The sequence below is a fragment of the Papilio polytes genome, unplaced genomic scaffold (genome assembly GCF_000836215.1).
Source record: "Papilio polytes unplaced genomic scaffold, Ppol_1.0 DF823510.1, whole genome shotgun sequence".
NCBI lineage: Eukaryota > Metazoa > Arthropoda > Insecta > Lepidoptera > Papilionidae > Papilio > Papilio polytes.
Window position 1 is genome coordinate 668,719 of NW_013525694.1, and position 10,781 is coordinate 679,499.

Consider the following 10,781-nt stretch of genomic DNA (forward strand, 5'->3'; position numbering starts at 1 on the left):
TACTTTTAAATACTTCAAAGTTTTTGTTTATTTTTGACCTATGAAAAAGGAATTTTGATATTATACTTGGTCCCATCAAATCTGAAATTTATTTTTATTATAAAATAAAAGATTAACAAATTTATTAGGAGGTGACTTCTAAGATATGTGGGCGTCGCAATGCAGGGGCATCGAAACAATTTTATCTCCAAGTTTAGTTTCACGAGAGTAAAATAATAAGTAATTTACAGTTTCCAAGCTTTATACAGTAATGCATTTCGTAACATTCGCTTTCAGCAAAACATTAAGAGCCACTTTAAGTTATACATTTTTAATTTCTTATATCTTAAACGTATTTTAACATCATCTTTTTTTTAACATCGACATTCTAAATTCAGTCCATGGCGTAATGGTTGAGTGTCAAACGATGTTTCTCGATAAAAAAATCTCTTTGAAAAATATAGGAATGAAGACGATTAAATCAAAATAACTTATGGCATTTATAATATTTACATACGAAAATATTAAGGAATATATTAAATACAAAGAGAATAAGTTTTACTGCAAGTTGATATTTACGAAACGATTGTATTTTTTGAACAATGTTTTGTTAAATATCATTGAATCATAAGTAGATTGACGTTACAATACATTTTTGTAAATTGTCTAAAGGTTTTGATAATAAAAACCCACAAGGTAATAAATAAAAATTTTGCTATAAACGTATTTCACATTTCTTTCGGTTCTATGAAATATGTTTCCATAGCACCGATCCAAAAATCGCCATATAACATACCAAATTGAACAATTGTAATGTTCGTAAGATACGGATTTCTTACTACGATTGAAACATGGCGCATGCAACTGTGCCGAAATATCGGGAGCAAAAACAATTCAATCGTGGTAGGAAACCCGTATCTTACGAACATTACTTTTGTAAAAACCACGACAGTTTAAAGTTATAAATTGAACAATTCTTAGCCAATGTCAGCCTAACTTGAAGCATCACTGTATACAGCAACTCCTTTTGTCATTCTGTCCGCTTGTCCTGACCAGTCTGTTCAGATTGAGTTTAGGGCTGCCACTTCCACTGTCTCCGTCCCCCTTAGCACAAGTCTTCGTTCTCATTATCATTAGATCAGTCCGGATGCTCGGCCGACGAACATTCGGAGCAACGACGCCACACGCGTCCGATAATCGTCTTTTTATAGATAGAGTACATTTCTTACTTCTACTACTTTGGCTGCTTGTCGGAGGTAAAGTGCACGGACTCCCGAACGCGGTGCTCACCCTTTTATGATGGTTCGGAGCCATTTCTAATGGAAGATTAGCGACCACAAATAACTCGTAGAAGAGATCGTCGACGTGATAGTTCTTCTTTGCCGACGTTTCGACAAACACGCAGGCAGAGTCTTGCGTCGCGCAGTACGCGGTGGCTTCTTCAGGTTGGACAGTCCTGTAAAAAAGGCATTATTAGTATTATTAATTACAATAAATCCTATAAAGAAAATTAATTCATGGAAAATTATACTGTCTCGTGTAAGCTTACTTAAGATCTCTGTCGCATTTATTGCCAGCGATGGCCATAGGTACACGCGGAGCTTGCTTACGCCCGCGACCGCCGCTTGTGGCACTCGCCTTCGTGTCCAGGATTTGCTCTCGCAGGCGGATCACCTCTTCGAACGACTCCCGGCTGTCCATCGCGAAAACCAACACGAAGAGGTCCCCTGGGAAGTCGGAATATTTGAGGAAACGTTCGACTGTCTTTTGAGGAGAATTTTCTATATCATAAGCTACTACAAATATTTCGTTTTACAGAGAAAATAGAAGAGATTTCGAGACTGGATCACATTTTACATTTCATACAGATTTTAATATACATTATAGATGATTACACGGGGATTGCTGGTGTACATAGTATATGAACGTCGGTGAATTAATTTAGAAGGTTTATCTAGTGAGATTGGATTTGTATGATTTTTACCACTGTATTTAATGTTTCAAATATCATATAACATTTTATAGTGTAAAGTTTTCTCTAAAACCGCTTTCGTTCGCTCTGTCGATTACGGATTTATATTGGAAAATTTAATAACGAACCTTCGCTCAAAGTTATCTCAAACATTTGCTCGATTCTTGACAACTTGAGTCGAGTGCTGCTGAATTTAAACTTTGATATATTTATTCTGACTTTTAAAATAGTTAATTTAAAAATGGCATTTATTAATTTTATTCTTATATTTGAATCTATGAATAATTTAAATAGTAGGTAACTATAGATTTGTTGTTCAAAGTAATGAATGAAATGAATAACTAAGGATGATCTCCTTAGATCATCCTTAGTTATTCATAGACCCTTCTAGATGATGTATTTTCATTGCTGATAACGAAAAAATTTAATTTTTTTAGTCTGTCTGTCGGATAGCCAAGTTTGTTCCGGGTAATCTCCGAAACGGCAGAGCCGATTTCGATCGGATTTTAACGGAAGAGTAGCTGAAATAGTCAGGAAAGTTATAGGCTACTTTATTGTCTTATTATTGCGTGAACGAAGTCGCGGGCAACAGCTAGTTTTCACTATAAGTAATGTTAGATTATAACGTGTATTACTAGTATTCATAAATCAGCGTGAATTATTTGATGTAGACATACCAGTGAGAAATGAAAGTCGTCTCATAGCGGGGAATGGATGGTTTCCCGACGTATCTAGAAGATCTAGCTGGTACACCTCGCCTCGGATCCTGTACAGCTTGCGATGGAAGTCCTCGATAGTCGGAGTGTAGCTGTCTTCGAACTTTGTACCCAGGAATCTTGACACTAAAGATGTTTTACCCACTCGAGCGGAGCTGTTGAATAAAATTGTCTTTCATTTTCACTTAAAAATTATTGGTACTTTTCTTTTATTTTTATAAGGTTAAGGGCCTGTCCCACCAAATTGTAAATTGTGTGATAACAATCTAACGTGTAAAATATGAGATGGAAATATCGGATTTCGTTCCCTTATCTGACAGTGTCGTCGTTTTTAAACTATCTGAGCCTCTATCAGCCAATGTTGGGACAGATCTACAATAAATTAAATCGAAGTATGTGTGTTCTGTTTTAAAAGCACTGTCCACTTAATTTAGTTGATTTTTTTAGTTGAATAGATTCATAAAAAATAGAAGATCTACTGGGCCTTGTATAATTCAATATTAATGTAATTGTTTCGGTGTACGCGCACGTTAGCACGTTTCCATGGCAACACCAATTAGTCAGATAGTAACGAAGTATCGCGATTAAAACGCGCCGCTTCTGTAGCTCGAATTCCCTTCTAACTTTGTTATCTGTCCGATATTGTTTTTTGAAATATGCCCTCCGGTTTATCACGTCCACTATAAGGCCAGTCTCGCCGACTAAATTTAAATTTTCGACTATTTACTTTGCTCAATTCCGTTTCACAACAGTTTTTGTGACATCGAATATTGTTATTGCACAATTCTTCTAGCCTATTTGGAATTATTACGAACAAGAGCATCACCAGTCAATGACCGAGGATAGGTTGAAGATGGCAGCAATAATTTATATGGCCTTATTCGAAGTAGCACTTGCCTCTCCCTAACGAAGACTGATTACAAGAAACATTCTTAAACTGTCAATCAACAGCTGTATTCCTTCAACATTACGCATGTTTATTTGTACCTCTTTCAACAACTAGCAACAGGTAATTTGATCAAAAACAAAATGATCTGATTACTTCGAGAGATTCTAGAATCTTCAACCTCAGTTCTCTCGAAGTTCACGGAAATTTAATCTTTTAGGGTTTCCTCCTCAGATTAAGGCCAACTTATTAATAAAAGCAAGACACTAAATACGATAAAGGGCGTCCTTTAGAGTACAATAAGATTTAGTGTAAGTTATTTATCAACTAGCTTCCACACAAGACCGCATAGGCGTGGAATAAAAAAAAAACAAAAGTAAGTAGCCTATGTCTTCTTCCGGACTATGCTCTACATCTATGCCAAATTTCATCTAGATCCATTTAGCTGTTTAGGCTACAGACTCTAACAATTAATCATTCACCCAAAATTTCGCATTTATATTAATAGTAAGAAGTTAGATTAATAAATATCGGCTTTCGGTGCAGAAAATATTTTTTTCAAGTGACTTTTTAGCTGACCATTTAACGTCTCTAATGTGGCAAGTGCTGTACTATTCGAATCAAAATGACTTATTACGTACAATGAGCATGAATGAAATGAAGAGGGCATTTAAATTACAAATAAGGCTTGTCGAGGCGGCGAGAGAGAATTTCTGTTTCAGTTCCGAAACAGATTATCCCGGATACCCTGTTAATTTATTGCTGTAACAAGAGCAATCGCACGACCAGGTATTTACTAATATTTGGAAGGTTTAAATTTTTTTATTGAGATTTACTTTTTATTTCAATTTTGATCCTAATTTGACGGTTACTATTTTTCAGAGACTCCTAATTTGAACATGAAATAGTATAATGTAATGAGAAGTATGACTTACCCCAGCATAACCAGTCTGAAGCAGTTTTTTGGTGGAGGTGCCGAGTCCTCACAACCTTGGGGCAATGAGCTAGGTCCTGGGGAACGTTCAAGTTCTGTCTCCTCGCCGGTCGCGGCACCTCGCCGACAGAGCCAGGACGCGCCGCATTTGTCTCTGGCATCTTCTACTGGTGCCGAGAATTGGCACTTCCGAGGTGACCTTTGCCTACCCGATGCAGATAATGAGGATTTTAAAGGTGATGATGGAGTGCGTACGGGACTAGATGTGGCTCTTACAGGGGACGGGGACACTTTCACTGGGGACGACTGGAGAGATATTGCACGTTCTGTTGTGCCGTTCAACATCGTTCAGTCTAAATTTTTAATTTCACTTTTAAAATCATTTCTTGTACACTTTTAAAATTGTTTCACTTCACATATATGTATTTGAATGGTCTATAAATTCTCTATAATAAAGTTACCTTTATTGGTAAAAAGGAAACAAAAAAATATTTAACAAGAAAATTTTAAGTAACAAAATTAATGTTAAATTTACTTTAACCGCTGGCTTTAGACAAAGATTAGTCAGCACAGGTGGTTAAAGTATTACATTATATGGAATTTTCACATTTGTAATAAAAATCACGCGTAAGCTTATCTCGTTTCTCACATAATTATATTCGCTTAACTTGACAAATCATTATAGAAAATGATTCTCATACAATTCCGTTATCCAACTCGCACATTATTTCTGTGCGATCAATCAGACTTAAGCTCCTCCTACTTAGGTTTTGCTGTCATTAGTGCGTAGAACAGCTCGTTAGTTATATTTGGTCAATAGTTCACTGAATGGTGAATGGCGACAATACAGTTCAATTCTACTGTCGTTCAACATGTATTAGTATAATCGTCTCCGTTTTGTCAATGACAATGAAAGGGATAGGATATATCTGTTGTCTATTATGTCGATAACGAACACCCACAGTTACATTTATTAGAACATAAAGTAATACGGAGATGTGAATTAAAACAGCGATCAAATGTAACATACGCAATCAAATTGCCAATATCCGTCTGGAAATGTCCATGCAAAGTACCGTTCGCAAAAAAATATGTGCCAGCGCTTATCGAAAACCGATTATACTGACGTTATATGATCGTATTTTTTTATTACGTTGTTTTATTGTGAATTTGCAAATAATTATAATACCAATGACCACTGACGTTTATTGTAAACTATCTAATTCTAATTTGAAGATGTTTATAACTCGAAATATAGTCGCGTAGTACAAAATATACTTACAGATTTTCATCTGACTTGACTATAAACAAATGGATTACGCTGTAAGAATGAAAATTACTAAAAAGTTTATGAAAAAGCTTTGTTCAAATCAAATTAACAAATCCATTAATAAAAGCCCAATCAAGTTTTACAATTTAAGACCAAAATATAATAAATAACATTCCCAAGTAAATTAAAACAATAACTTTATCTAAGGCAAGGAAAATATTTCTAAAACCTCTCGCAAGCTCGCTTAAAACTTCATCGTTTTCCCCCTTTATGCTAGTTTCACACTAAAACAGAACATTGTGATAGAGCAGTAGACATTACAGTACTGCAGTTGGATACACGTACAGTCAGAAACTTACGTTCAAACAGTATTAGTACTGGACTATCATATTATTGTTCCTACCCTCGTGTGAAACTATCGTTACTTTGAAAATACTTTCACTGTTTACAGCTTCTGTTAGACGTCTACGTTCTTAAATTTTGCGGTCCTTTATTCTTCAAATGGAAATTTAATTTTTGTTTATTCGTTTAAGCTTTTACTGGTACCACAAAGATTAACACCTTTTTTCTTCGTAATAAAATTGAATATGGTTCGAAGTTTTAGAATTTCAACACTTCGTGCTATCTAATTATATCAAACGCTCTTCTGCGTTTATGTATTTACATAATCTTAAATCATACTAATTGTTATTGTAAATGGGAAAGTTTAGATGGATGGATGTTCCTTAGAGCTTGTAGCCTTAACAACTGAACGGTTTTCAATGAAATTTGGTATGGATATAGAGGATAGTCTAGAAGAACACTTAGATTACTCAAATTTCTTTTTTTTTCTTCGGGCGGACAGAGTCGCGGGCGAAAGCTAGTGGTATACAACTCTAACAAACATCTATCCTTCCATCTAAACTTTCGCATTTATAATATTAGGATGATAATATGAATATATACGAGAGAAATAAACCCGTAAAACTTGCAGTTATAGAAAAGATAGACAAAGAAAATTTATTATTCAAAAGCCGATTGCAGTGTTGGAAATTATTACAGGCAAACGACACTATTGAGGACAATTTACAAAAGGAAATATTGAAAGTATTATCAGGGGACAAGTATATGGCTTGCCGTATGGAAGAAAAATTAAGGGTATGTGTCATATGAAATATCGGTCTAATTAAAAGAAATGATTTGAATTGACGTTTTCTTGTGAAGCTTTCAGTTAATTCTTAACTAGATTTTGTCCTCGTTTCCGTCCGCGCGAAAATTAAATAAAGAAAAGTGACCTATGTGTTCTTTCCGGCTATGTTTTACATCTGTTCCAATTTTTAGCGAGATCTGTTGAGCCGTTCTGGATGGAGGTACAAACATCCATCCATCTAAACTTTCTAGTTTATTTTGGTAAGATTTGTTCAGGCTTAGTCACTTTAAGTAGATGGTTAAGATCAGCGAAACAATTAGAAGGATTGTATGGTAATTTAAAAGTGTGGTCAATCAATTATTTTGCGAAAAATAATGATATTTAGGGCCTGTCCCACCAAATTGTAAATTGCCTGATAACAATCCAACTTGTAAAATATGTGCCTCTATCAGTCAGGTGGTGGGACAGGCCCTAAATATTTTATAATTGAGGTTAAATTAACAGCCTCATTGAGAACGGATGGTTGGAATCCCATTGTATAGGTATGTCGATAAAAAGAGAGAGAAATCTTTTCTTTGACGTAAAGCGTCGCGATATTTCATTATGGCACAAAAAAAATGTTCGCATTCAAATGTCTACGGTCGTGTGGAATTCTCTTTATGTAATAATTCTATTATGCAGTGTTCTAGTTTTGTTTCTATTCTTTTACCGTTTTCTAACTTTAATATGATTCTTTTAATGTATTTAAAGCTTGCTTTTTCTGTTGAAATTATGATTAATATAATTGAATAACAACAAACATAGATTAACAATAATTTACCCTTTTGTAGAACGGATGATCACAAACAATTCGTTCGTTCAAAAGAGAGACAAACAAAGGGATGTCTGGTAAACATGACAGGTACAAAACAGTTCATTTCAAATTTCTCGCTTTTAAAATAATTTGTTATTCGAGAATTCAAAAACAAATTGACTTGTTTTGAACACGTACTGTTAGTGTAAACATATTTACAATTACAAACAAATTTACAAGAATAATACTTGCGTCAATAAACTATATAATAACAAATTATCTTGAAATGTAATATACCCTTTACCGTGAAGTAAATATATCTATTAGAAATACAAGCAAATTATTTAACCTGTTTGAAATTTAAATCTCGGTCTTTAACTAGACCATTTTATTTCCATCGCCAACGCTTTTAATTAAAGATGACGCCGACGTAATTGTTTTTCTAGGAACGATTTCTTAATTAAGACTTAAATCTAGTTAACTGTAGTGTATATTAAAGTAGCGTTGGTTTCCACTGCCACATTATACAAATACTGGCATCTTAAAACAACTCGCTTTTTACATGTATTTCATTTGTGGAAACACTTTGATTATAACCTTTTAGCTTTATGGTCGCTTAACTTCTATACTGCTTCCATCTTATAATATCCACCTGAGACTCAACACCCAGGTAGAAAATGTACACTTTGAATTCACAATTACTATAAAAAAGCCTTGTAAATTCTAACGTACATTCCAGTGACTTGAAAAATAAATGGCTACTAGTAATTTTTAAGTGAAACTATTTATTTTAATAAGTAATTATGTATTCTTGGAGGGTACATTATCATGTAGTTTCCATTTCGGCGTTAGCAATATCTTCGAACGATTATTTTTATGAATATTGCCTTGGATGGAGAGGATAGGTAAGGATTTCGTAAATTGCTCGGGTCTGTTGTAGATCGTCGAATATTAATATCATTTTAGAAATGTTGAAACTAACTTGATTTTATCCTCCTTGCGTATTTGAAAGAGCCTAAAATGTGTTCTGTTACTGAGATGTAGGTATCTAGAAAAGTTATATGTAAAAGTACCTCTCACTAGAGGATATTTTTGTGTCAGTCTATTATAGGCCTTGGACTTGATATCAGTGTTTTATTGCGAACATTACAGTTACATTTAATTTTTACTCTTTTCTACTGTAGTTTAATTATTTCACGTTGAAATAATCTTAGTTTTAAGATTTTTCCTTACTAGCTATCGCTCGCGACTCTGTTCGCGTGTAATTAAAAAATCTGAATTATATATTCTTCCAGACTGTTTTATCTGTGCCAAATATCAGCGAGATCCGTTAAGTCGTTTTGGAGATTCGCAATAGACAAAACAAAACATCCATTTATTAATGTTTTCGCATGTAAGAAATAAGATTGATGTCGAGTGAATGCAGAAATCTTTTGAGTTAAGAATTTTTAAAGAAGATGAATGTAGGTGAATTTAAGATTTTTCATATTACACAGTTAAGTAATATAGGTACCTAAGTTATGTAACTACGTCTCGATATGCCTTCTAAAGGTGGGATAAATTTCTACTTGACGCTTCGACTATTGCCGCCTACATCCGTGAAAAGGTGAACCTTCCTCGAATCATATCTCTTCATGTGAAAAAACAGTATTTTTCTTCTTTTTTGATTAAATAGTTTTAGTTTTTTTACCATTCCTTCTTTTAGAAATATTTGGATTAGTGTAAAATATCTGCATTTAATTTACTGACACAAAAGCATGTTTAATTGAACAAAGTAATTCAATTAAAACTAATACAAAATGCTCGTTAAGTTAATACAATTTGATCAAATACAATTTAATTAATCATTTATTGACACTTGTAATTGCGTTCAATTTGAATAAAATACGAATGTAAATCAGTAATAGTAGTCTATACATTACAATGTCTACGAAAACGAACATACATAATTGATTTCTTAGTGAAAATTTAAATTGATTATCATTTAGATTTTAATAAACTATTGAGTGTGGTTTTCTTTTGTTAAGTAGCTTGTAACTTCTCACAACATGTCTGTCACGGACCTTACATAACAATTATAACATGCACAAAACAAAAACTATAACCTCCCTTTCCCTAGCTAAAGAGTGTAAGTTAAATTCGTCTTTATATCACAACTAGCTTTCGCCCGCGACTCCGTCCGCGTGGAATTAAAAAAAAACTGAGTAACCTATGTGTTTTTCCAAACTATCCTCTACGTCTATGTCAAATTTCATCGAAATCCGTTTAGCCGTTTACGCTACAAACTCTAACAAACTTTCATCCGTCTGAACTTTCGCATTTATAGTTTTAGTATGATTTTATAGCGCAATTAATTAAATAATTACAACAGCTTTAGTTTTTTTTTCTATAAAAACTGTAAAGGTAAAACAAAAGTTGGCATTTTGTAAGGAAAGTATAATGGGCACCTTTGTTCCTCATTTCGTAATAATTCAACTTTTTTCTTAAACAAAACTTTGCCTTCTATTCTTTTAAAATCCGGTTGTAAAATATTTAAACGAAACCTATGAAAATTAAAATAAAAGTATTGACGAAAAGTAAATAAAACGTTCTCTATGAGAGTGTTTAATGTTTATTCTCGAAATACAAATCATTTAATCCGAAGGTATTAATCCATTTTTTAATGTTCATAATTCTTTTTTACGCAACTACATAAAGTACGAAAATCTCTTTCATTCAGAGTATTTGCTATTTTATTAGCAATCCCCTTTAAACGTGAAAGCAACGCAATTTCGGACAGAGAGCCGTTTGAGCACTGAGGTAAGTACTCTTATAAAAATAAGTATATTAGATTTCTTTACTTTCCATGTTCTAAAGAGACAATCGATATCTACAGCAATATTTTCATATCTATACTAACATATTATATAAAGAGAAAAGATTTGTATTTTTGTATGTATTGAAGTACCTTAAAAACTACGCTGACGATTATAAAAATTCTTTCACCATTATAAAGCTATATTATCACTGAAAAACATAAATTATGTTTTTTTGACAATTTTCAATTCCACGTGGACGAAGTCACGAGCAAGGGCTAGTGTTTGTATTAACTTAAATACTTTG

The 10,781-nt window shown here is 33.4% G+C and overlaps 1 protein-coding gene and 1 long non-coding RNA gene across 2 annotated transcripts; one reads left to right on the forward strand and one right to left on the reverse strand.

Moving 5' to 3' along the window:
- Positions 1–984: 984 nt before the first annotated feature.
- On the reverse strand, positions 985–4,878 carry LOC106104558 (GTP-binding protein Rhes). Its single transcript, XM_013284635.1, has 4 exons — positions 4,489–4,878; positions 2,629–2,822; positions 1,529–1,706; positions 985–1,435 (listed from the first exon to the last, which is right to left on the reverse strand). Exons 1-4 carry the CDS (start codon positions 4,830–4,832, stop codon positions 985–987), a joined length of 1,167 nt encoding a protein of 388 aa, XP_013140089.1. The 5' UTR covers positions 4,833–4,878.
- On the forward strand, positions 3,531–4,572 carry LOC106104560. Its single transcript, XR_001225681.1, has 3 exons — positions 3,531–3,676; positions 4,128–4,342; positions 4,436–4,572. It is a non-coding gene; the product is annotated as an uncharacterized LOC106104560 (long non-coding RNA).
- Positions 4,879–10,781: the final 5,903 nt, after the last annotated feature.